This window comes from Diceros bicornis, chromosome 17, assembly GCF_020826845.1.
Source record: "Diceros bicornis minor isolate mBicDic1 chromosome 17, mDicBic1.mat.cur, whole genome shotgun sequence".
NCBI classification, from domain to species: domain Eukaryota; kingdom Metazoa; phylum Chordata; class Mammalia; order Perissodactyla; family Rhinocerotidae; genus Diceros; species Diceros bicornis.
The window spans coordinates 58,967,829-58,991,972 of NC_080756.1; the positions used below are offsets into that span (position 1 = coordinate 58,967,829).

At 37.9% G+C, this 24,144-nt stretch overlaps 1 protein-coding gene across 2 annotated transcripts in view; it reads right to left on the reverse strand.

Annotated features, from left to right (window-relative positions):
• The window catches only part of KDM5A (lysine demethylase 5A), a 90,530-nt gene that overhangs the window by 23,966 nt on the left and 42,420 nt on the right, over positions 1 to 24,144 (reverse strand). For both annotated transcript variants that reach the window (XM_058559067.1, XM_058559069.1), the window contains exons 15-22: positions 15,733 to 15,914; positions 15,241 to 15,365; positions 14,614 to 14,764; positions 12,661 to 12,775; positions 9,650 to 10,005; positions 5,346 to 5,484; positions 2,529 to 2,708; positions 1,402 to 1,563 (exon numbers count right to left, since the gene is read on the reverse strand). In XM_058559067.1, coding sequence (XP_058415050.1) covers positions 1,402 to 1,563; positions 2,529 to 2,708; positions 5,346 to 5,484; positions 9,650 to 10,005; positions 12,661 to 12,775; positions 14,614 to 14,764; positions 15,241 to 15,365; positions 15,733 to 15,914 — 1,410 coding nt within the window. The remainder of the gene's footprint in view (positions 1 to 1,401; positions 1,564 to 2,528; positions 2,709 to 5,345; positions 5,485 to 9,649; positions 10,006 to 12,660; positions 12,776 to 14,613; positions 14,765 to 15,240; positions 15,366 to 15,732; positions 15,915 to 24,144) is intronic.

Here is a 24,144-nt window from a genome sequence, read left to right on the forward strand (position 1 = left end):
CCTCTCTACTTGTGCAGAAGTAGAATAACAAAGCCTGATGACTAATTATAACAAGGTTTTACATAACTCATTTCAAAAAACTATATAAAAGTAAACAAAATTTAATTATCATGAATATTGTTGGTGCATTTTCTTTTTAAACTCTGGTAGCTTTGAAACAATTTTGAAATAATCTCCAGTCCTACTTATCTGGCAAGACTGACTTGTTAAGCAGGCTCTCTAATGAGAAATCATTTCCACTGGTCTCAAAACAGGATCATTTGTAGGCGGAAACAGCCACCAAGTTACTTAATGTATGCAATTCCCTACTATTACATTTTGCCCAAACTCATTTTTATTTTCTCTCTACTTTCTCAGGCTCCTAATAACTGTAACACACTCTTCTTACTCTCTAAAAAAAATCCCATAATTCTAATTAGCTAAAAATAATTTATTGAGCACTCACCATACTGTTGAATGTTACTAGGAGAAGGAAGATATTTTATTTATTTATTTATTTATTTATTTATTTATTTGGTGAGGAATATTAGCCCTGAGCTAACATCTATTGCCAATCTGCCTCTTTTTTTTTTTTTTTTTTTTGCCAATCTTCCTCTTTTTGCTGAGGAAGACTGGCCCTGGGCTAACATCTGTGCCCAAGGAGAAGGAAGATATATGAAATAGCAGCTGGTATCAGTAAGCTGATACTATTCTTTTGACTACCACAATTGTATTAAGTGTCAAAAAATGCTATTAAATTCTAATGAAGTAATCCCATTCCTAAGAGTCAAATGTAGGAAAATAATTTAAAAAAAGGGAAAGGCTATACAAAGAAGTTCATTTTATTTTTTATTTTTTTCTACTTTTATTTATTTATTTATTTTTCCCCCAAAGCCCTAGTAGATAGTTGTACGTCATAGCTGCACATCCTCCTAGTTGCTGTATGTGGGACGCAGCCTCAGCATGGCCGGAGAAGTGGTGCGTCGGTGCGCGCCCGGGATCTGAACCCGGGCCGACAGCAGTGGAGCGCGCGCACTTAACCGCTAAGCCACAGGGCCGGCCTGGAAGTTCATTTTATTACTACGGATAATAGCAAACTCTTAGTAACAACCAAAATGTTCATTATCCGAAAAGTATTCAGCAAATTATGGACAACTGGATGGAATATTAGACAACTATTAAAACAACGAAGAACAGATATGAAAAAGACAATTTTAGGGAGAGAGTAGAATAGTAAACTTTTTATATACTTTGGTTATAAATATTTAAAAATATGTGAAATATGTATAACCATAAAGCCAAAGATAAAAAAGTACACAAAAATAATAATAGTTAAGAATATAAAAACAGTGAATCTGCTAATATCTTCATAGAATTTTGTATTCACCAAGCAAACTCCAGATGCATTACGTAATTCCTTACCACCATGGCTGTATCTCTGGTTTCCTCCAATCCTTCCTCCAGATCACTCAGAGGCTCAAGTTCCAGATCCTTTTCTTTTTCTTTTTCTATTAGTTCTTTTACTTTTTTCCTTCTGTTTTTACCACTTCCATATATACCAATGTCAGTCCGGGGACTTAGCACCTACAAAAATAAAACAAATATTGACCTCTGGTTTTAAAAAAATCTTAAAACTAAAAATAATAAAAGGAACCATTTATTGACCACTCACCATGTCCTAGGCACTTTCTCCTACATTTTATACACATTATCTAATTCAATCCTCACAACAACCCTGTGAAGTAGGTAGTATTATTTGTATTTTACAAACAAGGGAAGCTGAGGCTCAGAAAGGAAACAACTTGCCCAAGGACACAGTTAGCAATTAGAAAGCCAGTCCTCAAACATAAAAGTATCTTATTCCAAAGCTTATGCTCTTAACTACTACAGTCAACTGCTCAAGATGAAAAGGGTAATGAGTATTTAAATTTATGCTTCTGAGAAATAAGATCTTTCCAGGCCGGCCCCGTGGCTTAGCAGTTAAGTGCGTGCGCTCCGCTACTGGCAGCCCGGGTTCAGATCCCGGGCGCGCACCGACGCACCGCCTGTCCGGCCATGCTGAGGCCGCGTCCCACATACAGCAACTAGGAGGATGTGCAACTATGACATAACAACTATCTACTGGAGTTTGGGGGAAAAAAAAAAGGAGGAGGATTGGCAATAGATGTTAGCTCAGAGCTGGTCTTCCTCAGCAAAAAGAGGAGGATTAGCATGGATGTTAACTTAGGGCTGACCTTCCTCACAAAAAAAAAAAAAGAAAGAAAAAGAGAAATAAGATCTTTCAGTGACAGGGTCCATTAACAACAGAGATAAGATCCAGGCTGACTGCTTTTTCTGGACACAGCACAAGATGGACTGGAACTAAGTCTGCCTAAGGCTCCAGATTTCTGGTCAACATTTAACATTACCTAATAGGAATCACTTGTAAAACCATGACCAGATAAACTTCAAACAACCCTCACCAATAATACTACTACCTAGGGGTGTTAAATTATCAACTTCTGATGAGGGTGTTGAAGTATGTATCCATAAAGTAAACTACTTTTTACCTGTAACAGCGTATGGCTAGAATTCTTCTTAAGAAAAGTCCGCCCAGTCCTTTCTCTCCATGCCCGTGCTGCTGCTACCTGTGATTCTACTTGGGGCAATGCATCAAGACGCACAGGGATAGGGCGCCCTTTAGCAGATAAGCTCTCCAGCTGCTCCAAGTAAGCATAGTTGCTGCCACTCTGAAAAACAAAATTCTCACACCATTTGCATTCTCTTATGGAGTCTGGCAATATATTGTCAAGAGACCTAAACTACGAAGAGTTTAATGTTAATTTTTTTAATTAAATATTATTCTTTAAACCTAACTCTCTCTCTTGAATTAAAAGAGCTTCCAATGTCCTTTAAAAAAAGTTTGTGTAAACTCATGTTGTCAAAGATTTTTATTTTATTAATTAATAAGGGAACTAAGGGAACCAGTAAGATGTAAAAACTAATTCAAAGCACAATCTAAAGAATAGACATATATAACTATAATTATAGATGAGAAAAGGAATCTGCTAATAGATGGAAACAGATGTTTAATATCATACAGGACAACGTAATCATCTTTTCTACAGTGTGAAAATCAATTGTTCCATTACAGACAAATTTAATTGCTTTTCTATGGACATAATTCATTTGTATAACTATCACTTTTTAATAATTGACAGAGTTGTAAAATAGCTTGGTCAAAGAAAATCTAAGGAATATACTCCTAGAATCAGATAATCCTGGAGGGTTCGCTAGATAATATCCAGTATTCCACTGAAAGGACATCCAGTAATGTCCTTGCCTTCATAATTTTTCTAGCAACTGCAAAGCAGTATTTTAGTTCTGATAACCACCTCCATTTTATGTTATACAAACACGGATGAGAATGGATATTTTCCTTCCAAGTCACAATGTTTCAATATTTCCATGTAACGAAATCATTATTATTTTTAGAACTCATACACTGCTTTAAATTTACTAAATAACTGAATCACTACAGGAGGTGAGAGGGTTAATAAGTGATCCATTCCAGGGACTTGGCAAGATAGTCTCCTAGCAGACAGAACATGTAACCTCTCCTATAAGAAACTGTATATATCCCCATAACATTCATTGTTATTTAGAGGCTATGAAGGAAAGACATAGTGTTATATGCTAAATATTGACGTTCCAATAAAACATTATTTTCCATGTATTAACTGACTCATTTGCCTATAAATTCATTTTGGAAACTATACTGAAATATCCGGAAAAATAAACAGGATAGTAACTTCAGTGAATTTTTTAGAAGAATAATGAGATGGTTCTAGCCCTAAGAGATATGATAATGGTATAATTAAATCACCGCAGTACTAGGTTAAGAAGAGAGAGCTAACTGGAAGAGCAGAGAAAGCTCAGATACAGACAGGGTCAGAAATACCATATTTACTACCACTCCCTCTTGTGCTCAACTATAGCCATCTGACTACAGAATAGCTTCTGGCTAAGCCTAGACACAGCCTGCTCCCAAGCTATGTATCTTAAAGAAGAGTTTGCTTGTTAACAGAAGCTGTCCACTTACTCAGAGCCTACAAGTCAGTCCTCCCACTGAAGGCAAGGGCTAAGTGGAGGAAAAGTCCTTCAAAATTACAGAGGAAACACATGACAGCTACCTATACATGCCGACTCAGTCCTTCAATCATAAACAAACAGCCAACTAAGCATTATCAGACATTTGAGGACAACTAACTGCCTGAAATAGGTCAAAGATGAAACAAACAGGAGCTGTCCTGATGAAAACAGAAATGATTAAAAAAACAGAACAGAAAGAGTAGCAGCTAAGCAGGTCTCAGAAAAAGTCAACTGAAAATAAGTAAAAGAGGAGGCTGGCCCTGTGGCGTAGCAGTTAGGTGCGTGTGCTCTGCTGCTGGCAGCCCGGGTTCGGATCATTGGCGCGCACCGACGCACCACTTGTCAGGCAATGCTGTGGCGGCGTCCCACATAAAGGGGGAGGAAGATCGGCACAGACGTTAGCTCAGGGCCAGTCTTCCTCAGCAAAAAGAGGAGGATTGGCGTGGATGTTAGCTCAGGGCTGATCTTTCTCACACACACACAAATACACTAAATAAACAAATAAATAAAAATTAAAATAAAAAAAGAAAATAAAGTAAAAGAGAAGTCATTAGAACTTGACACCTAGAATATGTTCTTTCTAGGGGCAGCAGTTTAATAGAAGAGAGTTGGTTTCCTTTTTCTTTGGGTATAGTTCTATAACAGTATTTATATATTCAATACTGCAAATGCTGCTTAATGGTTTTTATAATTCAGAAGAAATATTATGTATTCAAGCATACTTTCATCTCTATCTAGCACTTAATTCATTTTGTTTGAATTACAGATGTATAAAATATGTCTTTCCAACTAGAGAATATGCTTTTTCAAGGGTCAGGGTCTTATCTTTACATCATTCCCTTATATTTCTGCTCCCAAACAACTAAAATAGTAACGAGTATTGTAGTGTTCAGTAAACATTAATTTCACTTTCTTTTTCTGCCTCTTATTTTAAAAGTAATTGGTGCATATGGTAAAAGATTCAAAGAATACAGCAGGGGATAAACTCCCTACTGCTAAGAGTTAAATAAATAGGTAATTCCATCATCTTTCACAGCAGAAAGTCAACAGAAATAAGTAATGTTTAAATAGGTAATATTTATTTTGAATTGTAAAATCAAATGGAGGAACAAGTGAATTTTAACTACTACAACTATTTTATTATGGTTATTCCATTACAAAGAATTAAAGGCTTAAAGGATTCATCTGTGAGACAGCATTACCTGAATGGTAGGAAAAGTCAAAAGGCTCCTTACCTGAATAGCTTCCACTTTAGTTGTCCATTCTCGAGCCTTTTGTAAGGCTTCTTTTAGGGACAATACATTGGGTAGAAAGGCTGGAATGTTCTTAGCTTCGTTCACAATACTTTCTAAACTTGCCACACTGTGCCGCGGTCTAAAAAAAAACAAAATAGGGCAGATGCATGAGGAAAAGTCAAACTGCTATCAACATTTAAATAACATTTTCGAACGTGCAGAGAACATTCATACACATGATTTCATTTAATTCTTACCACAATCCTATAAGAGAGGTAAAGCAGCTATTATCTTTATCTCCATTTTACAAATAAGAAAACTTGAACTCAAAGAAGACCAATTATTTTCCCCAGTCATTCAATGTAGGAAGTGGCACACCTGAAATACTGATTCAGCATGAGCCTCAGATCCCATGTTCTTTTCACTACACTAAATTGCCTCTACTTTAGTTCTCCACAACATCTGAAATTGTCAGAGATGCATATTAAATAGCAATGTAGAAAGGAATAGTCTAGAAATCATTAGTGTTGACCATGTATATTTAATTCAACTACATTCATTAACACCTAGTTACACAAAGATGAATAAAACATAGACCTTATCCGCAACTAATCAGAATATAAGACAAGAATTACACTTGTACTGGGAACTAAGAACAAATTACTATAGGCTCACTACTATGGGAGATAGTGATTAATTCTGCCTAGGAGAGTTGAGAAGGGCTTTGAGCTGAGCCTTAAAGACAAAGTGTGATTTTGTCAAGTATAAGGTTAAAGAGGGGCTGGCCCGGTGGCATGGTGCTTGGGTTCACGCATTCCACTTCAGCGGCCTGGGGTTCGCAGGTTCAGATCCCAGGCACCAACATAACCGTCAAACCATGCTGTGGTGGCATCCCATATGAAGTAGAGGAAAATGGGCATGGATGTTAGCCCAGGGACAGTCTTCCTCAGCAAAAAGAGGAGGATTGGCATGGATGTTAGCTCAGGGCTAATCTTCCTGACAAAAAAAAAGGTGAAAGAAAAAAACTCAGGAGTATAATGAACAAAGACATGGAGAAACATTTAAAAACAAGTTGATAGCCCAGTTTAAGATGGGAGATGGTGTGAGGACGGGGGGTGGGGTGGGAGCAAGAGTAAGAGCAACAAAAGTAGGGGAATGTGGCAGGAAACAAAGACGCACACAGATTGAGCGGTCTTGAGGGCCATGAATTTCGCCATGTAAGCAATGAGAAGCTACCGAGGGTGGGTACAGTTTCATCATCCATGAATCCTACTATGTGCTAGGCACTCTGCTAGGTCCTGGAGATTATTAATGCACAAAATAGAGTCCTTGCCTCATGAAACTTTTTAATCTTGTTGGGGGGATTATAAATAAGGAGTTATGATGCACTGTAAGTACAATGATAAAGGAAAGCAAAGATGCTATCAGAATATAAAGTGGGAGGACCTAACTGACTTGGCAGGTGAAAGAAACCTCCCCAGAAGCGACCTCTAAACCTTCTTATCGTTTTTGAATAGGAGTTAGTCAGAAAAGCGGGGGCCAGAGGCAGGGTAGGGGGTGGTGGAGGTGCACCGCAGGGGATGGGCAGAGGGGAAGAGTGCTCCACAAGAGAACAAAACAAACGTGTGCAAAGGTCCAGAGACAAGAAAGGACATGGGGTGTTTGAGGAACTGGGGGGGTACGGGGGAATCACTAAGTTTGGAACACAGAATGCAAGACAAAGAATGGTAAGGGATGAGGCTAGAAATTTAAGCAAAGGGCAAGATTACAGATGGCCTTATAAATCAGGTTAAGAAGTCTGAACTTCGTAATGAGGGGAATGGGAAACAGTGAAGGGCTTTAAGCAAGGGAGTCAAATAGTGACACTGTATTTTAGGGAAATACTAGTTGCAGTACGGAGAATGGACTAGAGAGGGGTGAGATCATAGAGAAGAACCTGTTGCTGTGATCCAGTCCAGCTATGACAGCAGCTCAAAGAAAGAATGAAAGTGAGAAACATCGAGGAATATAATCAGCATGACTTGGGAGTTAGCTGAGTTTGAGGGTATGAAAATAGAAGGGAGGGGTCAAAGTTAATTTTCAAAGTACTGGCTTGTTCAAATGAGTGAAAGATGGTATAATTTAAAGAAAAAAGGAACAAAGGAAGAGATTAAGGGAAGGACTTAATGAGTCCAATTTTGGATATGGGGAATTTGAGGTACCGACGGGACATCCAAGGGAATTATCTAACAGGCAGATGGCATCTATGAGAAACACCTAGGTTATAGATAAGAATTTGGAGTTAATTAGTAAAAAGATGGTAAATGAAGCCAAGAAATGAGATAAAATTTCAGGGAGATGTACAGAGAAGAGAAGTGGCCTAGGCAGGAATCTTGAGGAAAGCCATTATTTAAAAGTCGAAGAGAGAAAGCCAAAGGCAAAGAAGGAGGATATCAAGAAAAGAATGGTCAATAGTTAACCAGTGTTAAGAGATGAAGAATACTGAGGAAGTGTTTCAGAAAGATAACTGGACAGGAGTTAGAAAAGGGAAGATTCTACTTCCCACTATCCCCACCAACCTCATTAGCCTCTATTTCTTTACCAATTTTATTTTCTTCATGATACTAATTATCTGAAATTCATTCATTCGTTCACTTTTTACCTGTCTCCCCCGCACTAGAATGTTGGCTCTATTTCAGAGCAGGGACTTTGTCTTTTCCCCTACTGTCTCCATAGCACTTAGAAAGAGTGCCTGGCCATTAGTACGGTGACGGATGGCAAATAGACTTTTGGTGGTGAACACAACGTAATCTATACAGAAGTTGAAATATAATGATATACACCTGAAATTTATATAACATTATAAACCAATGTTACCTCAGCTTAAAAAAAAAGAAACACTTAAAATAGTGGTACTCATGGATAGAAAATTCAGTATTTTAAATGTCAACTATTATAGTGATCAACACAAAGCCAATTAAAAAAAAAGAAACAATGCCTGGCATGTAGTAGGTACTCTGTAAATACTTACTGAATTGCAAAGACCAAGGGAAAATATGAGTACTACTATAATTAGGTCATGGAGATAGATAGATATCCATTGTCATATAGATAGATATGAAAGACATTGTGGAAGCAAAAATAACCAAAAGTTGGTGATTGATTAAATATAGGAAAATGGGAAAGTTTTCAAATATTACTACCAACAAAATTTCACTCAGTAGACTACTATCAGTTGCATCAGGTATACGAAATCATAGTTTTGCATTCCTTAGTTATTTAGCTTTTCCCATTTAACATGCTCCCACCTCCTGGAACTGTCATGAATCTGAAGACACAGAGTAATTTAAATGTTTCAGATAGGAAAAGCTATAAATAAATTTTAGTGGGCATTCTCCATGGCATCTGGAGAGCAAAATATCAAGCATACATGGAGCCTTTTCTTCACTGAGCAGAACTGTGTTAATTAAATCACCCAAGGGTTTTCCTACCAAATGTATCCAAAGTAAGTGGCTGGCAAAGTAAAGTACATGGAGACTGGAATGAAGTGGAAAGGTTTTAAATCTGAGCTGTGTTAACTATGTGATCTCTCTAAGCATCCCAGTTTCTTCATCCTCACAACAGAAATTATACAAATACTAATCTTAGCTGAAGAAATACTTTCATAAAGAACATTAGAGTCAAATTAGTTGATCTACAGTCAAATATGATGAATACTTTACTTAAATCTCACTAATCCAATGGGGTACCAATGCTAATGCAACTGGCTTAACATTCTCATGCTTGATTCTTATCTGCCACTACTTTCCTGCATAAATCCTCCACTCCAGTAAAGCCCACTTAACTTTGTCACCTAAATGCATCCTACATTTTCCTTAAACTTAGCCTATGGCATTTCTCTTACCTCTCCCTTCCACTTCAATTTTACTCATTCTTCAAGGCTTTACCTAAGTTCTTATTTTTCTCTCAAGCTTCTCTTCTGACCATCCAAACTACCAATCATCTCTCCTCTTGATTCCTACAGATTTTTCTGTACCTCTCAGCTAATAACAATATACTGCAATGAGCTTAGCTCCTAACCTTAATATCAGTAATGAAGGCTCTAAACAAAATACTACATATCATTTACAGTACTCTACATATAGTGTGCACACAATATTTGAAACTGCCTGTATACACACCCGTTTGATAACTTAGTGATTGATCAGGGAAGGCACAAGACATTTAATTAAACATTTAATGAAATAGACCCTTACATTCCTCCTTCAGTTCTATTCTCTGACTTAGTTATTAAAGAGGCAACAGTCACCAATATATGTGTTCACCTTGCCTGTAGGCAGACCTTAGCCTTTTCTTCCCATCGCTCAGAGACTGTAAGGAGCTCCTGTAGCTCAGCCATTGCTTTCTCCACAGCATGGTGGGGTGCCAACCCCACCCCAGAGTCTATCAATTTCTTCATGACGTCCAAAGTGACTTGCTGTGGATCTGATAGGGTCAATCTTACTTCATCCAACCATCGAGCCTGCTGCAGCTCTTGCTTCAATCGGGCTAATTCAGGTAGCTCCACATAGAGACTAGAGCCCATGTCTATCAACATCTGGAGTTTGGAAGAATCTGGGGTTTCGTCCATCATGGCTTCTTGAGCATGTTCATGAAACTCTTCCACGTCATCCAGCAGATTCTGAAAAGGTCAAGAGAAAAAAAAAATTTCAAAAGATACAAAATGAGTATGGAATAGACATTCAGGCAAGCTATAAAATTCTAGACCATCTAATAATCTCACCATTATAGGACAAAATAAATATGATAGTTAAAGGTATAAATATGCTTCTCTCTAATTACTTACATATTCTTACTTTTAAAATATGAGTAAGTAACTCATTCAAAAAATATTTAATGACTGCTGATTTAGCTGTAGGCACTGTTCCAGGCACACAGCATTAAACAAAACATACAAAGTCCTAATCTTCAAGGAATATACATTTTAATATAAGTGGCCAGACACTTACATGAATAAAATGTTTCAGTTAGTTTTAAGTGCTATGAAAACTAAGCAGGGCATGGGCTGGCCCCGTGGCTTAGTGGTTAAGTGCGCGTGCTCTGCTACTGGCGGCCCGGGTTCAGATCCTGGGCATGCACCGACATACCGCTTCTCCGGCCACACTGAGGCTGCGTCCCACATACAGCAACTAGAAGGATGTGCAACTATGACATACAACTACCTACTAGGGCTTTGGGGAAAAAAAGGAGGAGGACTGGCAATAGATGTTAGCTCAGAGCCAGTCTTCTTCAGCAAAAAGAGGAGGATTAGCATGGATGTTAGCTCAGGGCTGAGCTTCCTCACAAAAAAAAAAAAAAAATTAAGTAGGGCAACACAACAGAGAATACCAGAGGGGGTGGGGGGTATATTACTTTGCAATGGTGGTCACAGAAGACAGATAAACCAAAACTAAAATGAGGAGGTGGAGGAAGAACAGTTCAGAAAGGGCAAATAATAACTGCAAAAGCTTTTAAAGAGGAATAAGCTTGGAGTCTTGCTCCAAAGTGGATGATGGGAAGCAAAGTGGACGAGGGAAAAATGTAGTTAAAGAATAAGCAGAGGTCAGATTACATAGTGCCTGTAGATTATAACGAGTCTGGATTTCATTCTAATGGCTTTGGGGAACCACTGGAAAATTTTAACCACAGGGAAGTGATATGATTTGATCTATATTTTACATGATCACTCTGGCTACTGAATGAAAAATAAACTGTCAGGGACAAGAGCAGAAGAAAGGAGAACAGTTAAGAGGTTGTTGCAGTAATCTGATGGACAGGTTCTCGTGGTTTCGAGTACAGTTTAGGCAATGGAGATGATGACAAATGGTTCACTTTGGGATACATTTTGGAGATAATAGCAGCACTTGTTTAGAGATTGGATGTGGGGCATAAAAGAAATAAACGAATCAAGGACTTCAATTCATTAAAAGGCTTTTAAGATGCCTTTTAGTCTGCCAAAGGGAAAAGTAGAGTAAGCAACTTGGTATACAAGTCTGAAGAAAAGAAGAAAGGCAGTCAGAGCAGGAGATTTGGAAATCAACAGGATATAGGTGATATTTAACATCACTGGACAAATAAGGTATCAGGACTTGTAGCAAAGAGAGGGCTGAGACGCCTAATATACTCCAACACTCAGAAGTCAAATCAAGAAGAAAACAAACAGCAAAGAAGACTAAAGAATTGTGAATGAGTTAAGAAAACCGAAGAGTGTGCTGTCACAGAGGTTTAGAGAAGAAAGTCAGAAAGGAAAGTGTGGTCAACTACCAAAACGCTCTTATGATATGGAGTAAGACAAAAACACAAATGAAAACTAGATTTCACAAGCTGATAACCTTGATAAAAACCATTTTAGACACCCTACCCACACAGCCAAATCACAAAAACACACAACAAACTATCAAAAGATTATGAACTATGCAGATGAATATATTTGATATATACTTTTGGTATTTTACATGTTCATTAAACCATCAAGGCCTTGGTAATTTCAGAGCTCTGCATTTTTAAAAGCTCAAGAACTAATAACTCACTGATACATTTAGATTCTTTTAACTAATTTTTTGTATTTCAATTACATCTATGTTAAGTGGGGGTTCTGACCTAAAATTAATATAGAAAAGAATAATTCTAAACTAGGCTTAGTTCCAGAATTTTTAAAGGGGAAATTAAAGGCTAAGAACAAAACCAAGAGATTCTTACTGCCTACTAAAAAACCTTAAATAGCAGCACTTGTGTGAGAATAGAAACAGAACACAAAACTAGTCTAGAAACACTATTCTGTTTACCCAGAACAGTAGGCCCCACTATAGTCATGCGTCACTTAAGGACAGGGGCATGGGCCGGCCCCGCGGCTTAGAGGTTAAGTGAGCGTGCTCCGCTGCTGGGGGCCCGGGTTCAGATCCCGGGCGTGCACTGACACACCGCTTCTCCGGCCATGCTGAGGCCGCGTCCCACATACAGCAACTAGAAGGATGTGCAACTGTGACATACAACTATCTACTGGGGCTTTGGGGGAAAAATAAATAAATAAATAAATTATTAAAAAAAAAAAAAGGACAGCGGCACACTGAGAAATGCATCAGTTTTCGAACAAATGTTAGGCGATTTCATCACTGTGTAAGCAAGACAGAGTGCACTTACACTAACCTAGATGGTGCAGCCTACTGCACACCTAGGCTCTATGGTACTAATCTTACGAGACTACTGTCGTACATGTGGTCTGTTGCTGACTAAATGTTATTACATGGTGCATGACTGTACAAAGGGTATTACTCAAGAAAAGAACGTAATACTCCACCTTTACTTGTCGGGCTTGGCTGATGACACATGGAAGACTAAAAAGTTGTTGGACAAAGGCCTTCAATTCTTCCACTGTCAGTTTGGTCCGAGTCCTCCCACTATCTGGGCTCTGCCTGATGTGAAATAATATTGAGACATAAGTAAGAAAAATTCAGTCATCTGATATCAAAGGGGCTTCTAGTCTCTTCAGAATTCCAACCCAAGCAATCTCAGAATACTACTGTTTGAGGGACTCCACTGCAATGGTGATCACTTCCAAATTAGGTTTTTACCTCTTTAGCTAATGACTCAAAGATTCAACTCTCCAAGTTACAGCTCCTCCAATCTTACAAGCATTAAATATTTCAAACATTCAATAAATTCCTCACAGTAAAATACTAAGTTTATTGATAAAACTAAATCCTCTATCTCAAGAAGCTTAAGATATGGAACAAGGGCCTTCAACTTGGCTTAAGAGACAATAAACCCTCTGAAACTGGTTCAAAATTTTGTATGTGCATTTTTCTAAGAAAAGGGTCCCTAAGCTTTCACCAGATTCTCCGAAGGGGTCAGTGACCCAAGGACAGGTGAAGGTTCACTTATCAATGTCTCTAAGAAAGGTTCTCTAATAGTAGACAAAAAATTTACCAAGTAATTTAAAACTCAATGTGAACTGCTATAGAAAAAGCCATTCAGATATAAGGAATGTGTTGGAATGAGCGGCGGCGCAAGCGGTTAAGTGCATGCACTCTGCTGCGGCGGCCCGGGGTTCGCTGATTCGGATCCTGGGTGCACACCGACGCACTGCTTGGCAAGCCACGCTGCGGCGGCATCCCATATAAAGTGGAAGAAGATGCACATGGATGTTAGCCCACGGCCAGTCTTCCTCAGCAAAAAGAGGAAGATTGGCAGATGTTAGCTCAGGGCCGATGTTCCTCACAAAAAAAAAAAAAAAACGAAACAATATCATAGAAAATTTAACACATTTGAGTTACTTTATATCAAGGGTGCACACTTCTATGCTCTTTAATAACAGCCTCTTCTTCATTCATCAAGGTTACTCTTTGCTGCCACCTGCCTTAAGCCTGTAGTATCATTTATTTATTTACAAATAGTTATTGCACGCCTATTATGTGCCAGGCATTGTTCTAAGAACAAGAAATATAGCAATGAAAAAAAGGATAAAAATCCCCGGCATTCTCATCTAGCATACATTCTAGTGGGGTTGGGAAAGGAAGGAGATAGACAATAAATAAAATAAGTAAATTAGTATATCCAAATGTGACAGGGCTAGGAGAAAAACAAAGCAAGAAAGAATAATAAGAAAGTTGCAATTTTGGGGGCTGGCCCCATAGCCTAGTGGATAAGTTTGGTGTGCTTTGCTTTGGTGGCCGCTTTGGTTCACAGGTTCTGATCCGAGGTGTGGACCTATACCACTTGTCAGCCATGCTGTGGCGGCGATCCATATACAAAATAGAGGAAAACTGGCACAAATGTTAGCTCAGGGTGAATTTTCCTCAACCAAAAAGAAGGTTGGCAACAGATGTTGGCTCAGGGTGAATCTTCCTGAGCGGAAAAAAAAAAAAGGAGGTTGCAATTTTATAAAGAGTTGTCAAAGATGGCCTCTTTAAGAATGTGACATCTGAAAAAAACTTGAAAGAAGTGAGGGAACAAGCCTCCTGGATATCAGGGAAAGAGAACTCCCCAGCAGAGCAAAGAGCAAGTGTAAAGGCCCTAAGCAGGAACGCACCTGCTGTGTACGAAGAACAGTAAGGGGAAGAGTGGAGCAGGAAGGAAGGAGGAGCAGTAGAAGATAAGGTTAGGGCATTATTGGAGGAAGGAGGGACAGGGCCATGAGAGGTCAAAGATAATGTAGGGCCTCACAGGCCAGTCAAAATTTTGGCTGAAAAAAACCAAACCAAACCAAACCAAACAGAAAACCACTGGAGCATTCAACTCTTCTCAGTCTTACCTCTGTTTCTGCTTTTTGCTCAGAAGCAACTGAGCCACGGAAGCACATGTCTCAGCTTCTTTTACAGCATCCCTGAGTTTTCGAAAGAGGTCATTCTCTGGGTATTTCCTATCCTCAGCATCTTCCAGCATCACTCGTAGTTCAATCAAATCTGTAAAAATAAACAAAAAGCCATTATACTATGACCACTTACATAAAAAGCCATCTAAAAATATTCACCAACCTCTCAAGTGATTCATCAACCTACTAGCAGAAAATTACCACAGCTGTGAAAATCATACCAACGCAATAAGAGCTTATGACTAGGTACTCATTCCTAACCCTCATAGGTAAGGCAATTTCTCTTTCTCAATAAGCCTTTAATGTTAGTTCACTGGTAACAATGGCTCCACAAAATATATATCTACTGCAAATTAGCTATCTGTCCCATTTCGTATCAACTTTTTCAGTTAAAAGAAGATTCTCAACTAGAAAATTAAGTCTATAGTCAACCAACCCATTAGTCTCAAATCTCATATGAAGCCTAGAATTCTTCCTTAATAGAGGAAAAACATAAAAAAAAAAAAAAAAGGCCTCTTCAAAGTGACAACAATGTCAGTGTATGCATACAAAAGGAGGATATTTAACCTTTCTTGTGGTTGAAGTTGGCAGATAACGCTTCGGTAACACGACTGACCCAAGTGTCATAGGACTGTGCCCTGACTTTCACACCATATAGCAGAGAAGGGAGGTCCTCTAATGGGTACCGATATCTAAAAAAAACACAAATAAAAACTTCTAAAAACCAACAATTGAAAATAAATGAAATTTTCAGTACAATCAGCTTAAGGCAAGTACAACGGCCAGGGAAATGGGGTCTTGGTACACATAAAGAGAAAATCAAAGAAGCCCACAAAGTTTTAATGCAGGGAGAGACAAGGAACATGTCAACTCAACAGATAAACTGATTTTAGTTGCCAAGTTTAGGGCCAACTTTAAAAGACTGGTCCTCGAGCAGGGATGCAGAGAGATGACAAGGAGAACTTACCAGTCTAGACAAAGGGAAGGGAATTACAAAGAAGAACATTAACACTGGTTTAAAAGAAGGTAATAAAAGTTTTACAAGAAACTTCTGGATACCTAAGACATTTCTTCTGCATGGGGCAAGCGCACAGATCAGTTGGATGGTAGAGACACACAAGCCGCTCCGGATTACAGGAGCACGTGAGAGCAGAGAGAAAACATGTGGTTCTGCATGCTGAACACTGTCGCTCATCATCAGGAACAAGTTCAAACACTTCTTCTTCTGACATTAGGACACCCTGAAATACAATTCATGTCACTAGATCAAGTCTTTCCCATCTTTCAAGCATCCAAGAACTTAAGTTATTAAATTTTTTTCTACAGGTAAATCTCTGACTTAAAATACAAACATGGGCGGTACAATGGCACATCATCAAAACACTTCCTAAAAATAATCATTACTCATTTTTAAAATATGGGCAAGACTAAACCTTGGTGTCTAAGAACGCATATTTGACTGATAAATCTATTTTAAAAATGCAAGTAAATGATTACAAAAAGGGTCAAAACAGTCATTTTTTTGAGGGAAAGAAGAGAAGCTTTCATTGGGAGGTACTCGGGATGGCTGACAAAATTCTATTTCTTGACCAGAACTGTGATGACAACAAAGTTTACCATATATAATTCATGAAGCCATATACTCATTTTATGTGGTTTTATCTTCTCTTTAAAACAAGAAAAACATTAATTAAAAAAAATTACTGTCTTCAGGGACAATACACACTCAAACCAAATATATTAGTAATCTTTGATCTGAAAATAACACTGATATGTACAAACATATGCAAGGATAAAGAAGCATAAAATTACTTAAACTATGCAAATCAAAATATAATCCACTTCAGCAAGGCATCAAAAAGAAAGTTAATCAATTTCAGTATGCCAGTCTAAGAAAATAATAGCATTTGAAGTGCATTATAAAAAGATTTCCATTTAATACACAAGGGCTCCCTTTACAGTTTCTACTTACTTGAGCAGGGCACTTATAAACCTAATTCCACTATAAGAGCAAACTTTTTTCACTGGCAGACACAGTCCTGTTCTTTCAACATATATTTTGGTTTTGATATTGGTTTAATCTAGACATCTCCTGACTATACTCTCATATCTTTCCATTTTCTCATATTAGCATTTAATATTTTCTTTAAAAATGGTTTTTATGCAAAAATGATTCCAAAATGCATTGCAGGTGTTTCTTAGTTTACAAGAATTTACACAGCTTCGGGGGATGCTAATGCATCAACTAACAAAGTCCTGGCTGCTTCAAGAAACTTTATATCATTTCCCAAAGTGTACTCCAAGGATCACTAATCCTAGAAGATATTCTGCAAAAAAATTAAGAAATAAATTCTTTTTTTTTTTTTTTAAAGATTTTATTTATTTATTTTTCCCCCAACGCCCCAGTAGATAGTTGTCTGTCATAGCTGCACATCCTTCCAGTTGCTGTACGTGGGACGCAGCCTCAGCATGGCCGGAGAAGCGGTATATCGGTGCGATCCCGGGATCCAAACCCGGGCCGCCAGCAGCGGAGCGCACGCACCCAACCGCCAAGCCACGGGGCCGGCCCAAGAAATAAATTCTTTTTGAGGAAATGCTATGTATTATATCCTCCCAACTTAGAGATTATTAATGAACACCAGCATATTAAAAGATCAGAGAGGGCCGGCTCTGTGGCTTAGCGGTTAAGTGCGCACGCTCTGATGCTGGCGGCCCGGGTTCGGATCCCGGGCACGCCCCAGGGCACCACTTCTCCGTCCAACCCAAGGCCGAGTTCCACGTACGGCAACTAGAAGGATGTGAACCTATGACATACAACTGTCTACTGGGGCTTTGGGGGGAAAAAAAATGAATAAATAAAGTCTTAAAAAAAAAAAAAAAAAGATCAGAGAAGTTTTACAGTAAAGAATCCCATTTATTTTTTCTTAACTCACCATTTCCAAAACTTTTCTATCACAGAACAATTTTTCCTTGTAATGCCTTCTAACATATTATATAGCTTATATTCCTGAGAATACACTTTTTTTTTTTTTTTTTTTTTTTTTTTTGTGAGGAGATCAGCCCTGAGCTAACATCCGCCAATCCTCCTCTTTTTTTTTTTTTTTTGCTGAGGAAGACGGCCCTGGGCTAACATCTGTGCCCATCTTCCTCCACTTTATATGGGACGCCGCCACAGCATGGCTTACCAAGCAGTGCGTCGGTGCGCGCCCGGGATCCGAACCAGCGAACCCCGGGCCGCCGCAGCGGAGCGCGCGCACTTAACCGCTTGCGCCACCGGGCCGGCCCCCCTGAGAATACACTTTTGAAAATCATAAATTATCAGGAGGGAACAGAGAGAAGAAAAAAGTCAGAGATACAAATTAAAAAGCTATTTGACAATAATTCAGGTGAGAAAGTAAGAAATGGAACAGAATGGTAGCAGTAAAGAAAAAAGGGGGGGAAGGGACAGTGATTACAGATATTGCCAAAATAAACAAAACACCCAAAACTTAAAACCAGATAACAGATAACTATGAAGGAGACAGATGAGTCAAGGATCACATTAAGTTTTTACATAATGATCCTGGTACCTACTGAGATGGGCAACTAGGAAAGGAAAATGGTTTGTGAAAGGGTAGAGGGAGAGGAGATGATACTCTCTTTTAGTTTTGGTTTTTTTTTTTGATGTTCCATTTTAGATGCTAAAACTGAGATGACAAAAATCTAAACAGAAATGTAGGGGCCGACCCGTTGGCACAAGTGGTTAAGTGCGCGCGCTCGGCTTTAGCGGCCCAGGGTTTGCAGGTTCAGGTCCCAGGCGCGCACCGATGCACTGCTTGTCACGCCATGCTGTGCCAGCATCCCATATAAAGTAGAGGAACATGGGCACAGATGTCAGCTCAGGGCCAATGTTCCTCGACAAAAAAGAGGAGGATCAGCATCGGACGTTAGCTCAGGCCTGATCTTCCTCACAAAAAAAAAAAAAAAAGAAAGAAATGTAGAATAACCACATGGAGACGTGGATTACAAATGGGTGACCGAACATATCACCTCTTTCAAAGTGACAATAATTCTTGTATTTGCATATAATAGGAGAAAACATCAAGAGGTGAGAAATGAAACTAGAAGACAATAGCTGAAAGAGAGTTAAAATCCTAAAAGAAATCCTTGAAAGGTAGCACAAAAGGAAAACAACAAAAGGTCAAAGGCTGAACCCTGCAACACTGGCAGTTGAGAAAGATGAGGAAAATGCTAACTAGAAGTGACTGGCAAGTGTCATCAGAAGCTGAAGAAACAGTAGAGCAAGTGTTAAGAACAGATACCAAAGAAGCAATATATAGCGCAATAGAGAAGTCGTGGAGATAAAAAAAGACAAAGAACAGCTGGACTTGGCAATAAAGTTGTCACTAGCACACTTTGAGAGTTTCAGAATGACAGTGACGATGAAGGGATAAAGAGGAAATGAAGGTACTGACCACAGAAAAACCACTCGAGAAGTTTTTTAGGAAGAGATAAAATGAAAACTTAGCTCACTTAGGAAACAGAAGTGCATAACGCAAAGAAAGAGCAGAGAAAAGTATCTGGAAACAAGGGCACAGGAAGAAGGTAAGTTTAAAGGAAGAGTCCACAGAGAAATTTGATCGAAGTATCACAAACAAGATCATCAGGAGATGTGATATTCAAATTATTGTAGAATAAGGAAAAATTATGCCCCATTAATATGGAAGTTAAATCTGAAATATGAGACTATACCACAAAAACTTACTTCATGAATCTCTACCAACGTACTTAAATTTCAAACTTCAAAAGACAGACTCCAGGCAATGGGAAAAGGAATTCCATTTTAAATAAATATATATAAATGAATAATCTAAGTTTCCACTTTGGGAAACTAGAAAAAGAAGAGCAAATTAAATCCAAAGTAAGCAGAAGAAAAGAAATAATAGAATTAGAGCAGAAATCAATGAAACTGAAAAAAGGAAATCAATAGAGAAAAATCAATGAAATCAAAAGCTGGTTCTTTGAAAAGGTCAATGAAATTCATAAGCCTCTAGCCAGCCTAACTAAGAAAAAAAGAAAGGACACAAATTACTATGATCAGAAATGAAAGAGGGGACATCATTACAGAGCCCCTGGACAGTAAAAGGATAAGAAAGGAATACTATGAACAACTCCATGCCTACCAATTTCATAACCTAGATGAAATGAACAATTCCTGGAAATACACAAGCTGTCAAAACTCACACAAGAAGAAACAGACAATCTGAATAGGTCTATATCCATTAAAGAAATTGAATCAATAATTAATAACCTTCCAAAACACAGAGCATCAGGCCCAGATGGGTTCACTGATGAATTCTACCAAAGATTTATGAAAGAAATTATACTAATTCTCTACAATCTCTTTCAGAGGATAGACACAGAGACAATACTTCTTAACTCATTCTATGAGGCCAGCATTACCATAATACCAAAAGCAGGCAAATTCATTACAAGAAAACTAGAGACCAATATCTCACATGAACAGAGAGGCAAAAATCCTCAATAAAATGTTAGTAAACTGAATCCAATAATGTATAAAAAGAATTATACACCATGACCAAGTGGGATTTAAATCAGGTATGCAATGCTGGTTCAACATTCAAAAATCAATTAACGTAATCCATCACATCAATAGGCTAAAGAAGAAAGTCATGTGATCATATCAATAGATGAAGAAAAAGCATTTGACAAAATCCAACACCCATTCCTGATAAAAACTCTCAATAAAATAGGAATAGAGGAACTTTTTCAACTTGATAAGAATATCTACAAAAACCTAGGGTTAACATCATATTTAATGGTGAGAAACGTTCCCACTAAGATCAGGTACAAGGCAAGGAAGTCCCCTCCCACCACTCTTTTTCAACCTCATACTAGAAGTCCTAGCTAAAGCAATAAGAAAAGGAAATAAAATGTATACAGAGGGGGAAGAAAGAAACAAAACCATCTTTGTTCACAGATGACAAGATCATCTCTGTAGAAAATCTGAAAGAATTGACAAAAACACTCCTAGAACTAATAAGCAATTATAGCAAGGTTATAGGATACAAGGTCAATGGTTAATATACAAAAATCTATCTCTTTCCTATATGCTAGTAATGAAGAAGTAGAATTTGAAATTAAAAAACATTACCATTTATATTAGCTCCCCCAAAAATGAAATACTTAGGTATCCAACAAAATATGTACAAGGAGGAAACCTACAAAACTCTGATGAACAAAATCAAAGAAGAACTAAAATTCTGGAGAGATACACCACATTCCTGGATAGGAAGACTCAACATTGTCAAGATATCAGTTCTTTCCAACTTAATCTACATATTCAATGCAATCCCAATCTAAATCCCAGCAAGTTATTTTATGGATATCAACAAATGGATTACAAAGTTTATATGGAGAGGCAAAAGACTCATAGTTGCCAACTCAATATTGAAGAACAAAGTAGGAGGACTGACACTACTTAAGGCTTACTATAAAGCTACACTTGTAATCAAGACAGTGTGGTATTGATAAAAGAACAGACAAACTGATCAATGGAACACAAGAGAGAGCCTAGAAATAGACCCACATAAATATAGTCAAATGGTCTTTGACAAAGGAGCAAAGGCAATACAATGGAGTAAAGACAGTCTTTTCAGAAAACAAATGATGCCAGAATAACTGGGCATCCACATGCAAAAATATGAATCTAGACACAGACCTTACACCTTTCAAAAAAATCAACTCAAAATAGATCACAGATCTAAAAGTAAAATGCAAAACTATAAAACTCTAGAAGATAACATAGGAGAAAACCTAAATGACCTTGCCAATGCCTTTTTAGATACAATACCAAGGGCACAATCCATAAAAGACACAATTGATAAGCTGGACTTCATTATAATTAAAAACTTTTGCTCTGCAAAAATCAATATCAAGAGAATGGGGGGGGCTGGCCCTGTGGCTTAGCGGTTAAGTGCACACGCTCCGCTGCTGGCAGCCGGGGTTTGGATGCCGGGTGCGCACCAACACACCGCTTGCCCGGCCATGCTGAGGCAGAGTCCCACATACAGCAACTAGAAGGATGTGCAACTATGACATACAACTATCTACTGGGGCTTTGGGGAGAAAAAGGGAAAAAAAAAAAAAAGAGAGAGAATGGGAAAACAAGTCAGAGACTGGGAGAAAACATTTGCAAAAGACACATTTTACACATCGGACTGTTATTCAAAATATACAAAGAATTCTTAAAACTCAACAATAGGAAAACAACCTAATTAAAAACTGGGCCAAAAACCTTAACAGATATCTCACCAAAGAAGATATTGATGGCAACTAAGCATATGAAAAGATGCTCCATATCATATGTCATCAAGAAAATGCAAATTAAAACACATCAATGAGATACCACTATACACCTATTAGAATGGCCAAAATCCAAAATACTGAGAACACCAAATGCTGATGAGAATGTGGAGCAACAGAAACTCATTCATTGCTGGTGAGAATGCAAAATGGTACAGCCACTTTGGAAGACAACTGGAGGTTCCTTACAAAACTAAACATACTCTGACCATACAACCCAGCAATCGTGCTCCTTGGTATTTACCCAAAGAAGCTGAAAAAATTATGTCCACAAAAAACCTGCACACAGATAATTTATAGCAGCTTTATTCATAATTAACAAAACAGAAGCAACCAAGATTTCCTTCAGTAGGTGAATAGTTAAAAACTGCCGTACATCCACAATGGAATGTTATTCAGTGCCAAAAAGAAATGAGCTATCAAGCCATGAAAAGACATGGAGGAATCTTAAATACGTATCACCAAGTGAAAGACGGCAATCTGAAAAGGCTACATCCTGTATGATTTCAACTATATGACATTCTGGAAAAGACAAAACTACAGACAGTAAAAAGATCAGTGTTTGCCAGGGGTTTTTTGGGGAGGTGGGGGTGGGAAGATGAAGAGGTGGAACACAGAAGAATTTCAGGGAAGTGAAATGATACCATAATGATAGATATGTTATTAATATTCATCCACATCCAGAGAATGTACAACGCCAAGAGTGAACCATAATATAAACTATGGACTTTGGGTGATTATGATGTAGGTTCATCAACTGTAACAAATGTACCACTCTGGTACGGGATGTTGATAACAGAGGAGATTATGCATGTGTGGAGGCAGGAGATATATGGGAAATCTCTATACCTTCCCCCTCATTTTGCTGTGAATTCTAAACTACCCTTAAAAAATAAAGTTTTATAAAAAAATAATAAAATACAAAAGGTGAATAAATAAATAAACATATAATCAAAATAAGACTTGTAAGATACAGGGATAAAGTAAGAATATCAACTATCAGGTCATACATTCATATAACTCAAAAACTAAATTAAAAAAAAAACAAGATCCACTTGTATCACATTCTTTATTGTTTCTATCACAGGTAATTCAAACAACTAGAAAAAGAAATCTGACCATTTAGTAAAAATTCTTATTTCTTGGATAAATTCTTAGACTCATACAACCTCCCAAAACTGAACCAAGAAGAAATGGAGAATCTGAATAGACCAATCACAAGCAAAGAGATTGAAATAGTAATCAAAAATCTCCCAAAAAATAAAAGTCCAGGACCAGATGGCTTCTCACAGTGATTTTACCAAACATTCAAAGAAGATTTAATACCCATCCTTATCAAACTATTCCAAAAAATAGAGGAAGATGGAACACTTCCTAAATCGTTCTACGAGGCCAACATCACCCTGATACCAAAGCCAGACAAAGACAATACAAAGAAGGAAAATTACAGGCCAACATTGCTGATAAACACAGATGCAAAAATCCTCAACAAAATACTGGCAAACAGACTACAGCAATACATTAAAAAGATCATACACCATGATCAAGTAGTATTTATACCAGGGACGCAGGGATGGTTCAACATCCGCTAATCAATCAACATGATACACCACATCAACAAAACAAAGAATAAAAACCACATGGTCATCTCAATAGACGCAGAGAAGGCATCTGACAAGATACAACATCCATTTATGATAAAAACTCTCCACAAAATGGGTATAGAAGGAAAGTACCTCAACATAATAAAGGCCATAAATGACAAACCCACAGCCAACATCACACTCAACGGGGAAAAACTGAAAGCCATTCCTCTGAGAACAGGAACGAGGCAGGGCTGCCCACTCTCACCACTCCTATTCTACATAGTACTGGAGGTTTTGGCCAGAGCAATTAGGCAAGAAAAAGGAATAAAAAGAATCCAAATGGGCAACGAAGAAGTGAAACTCTCACTATTTGCAGATGACATGATTTTATATATAGAAAACCCTAAAGAATCCACTGGAAAACTTTTAGAAATAATCAACAACTACAGCAAAGTCGCAGGATACTTGAAATCAATCTACAAAAATCAGCTGCATTTCTGTATGCTAATAACGAACTAAC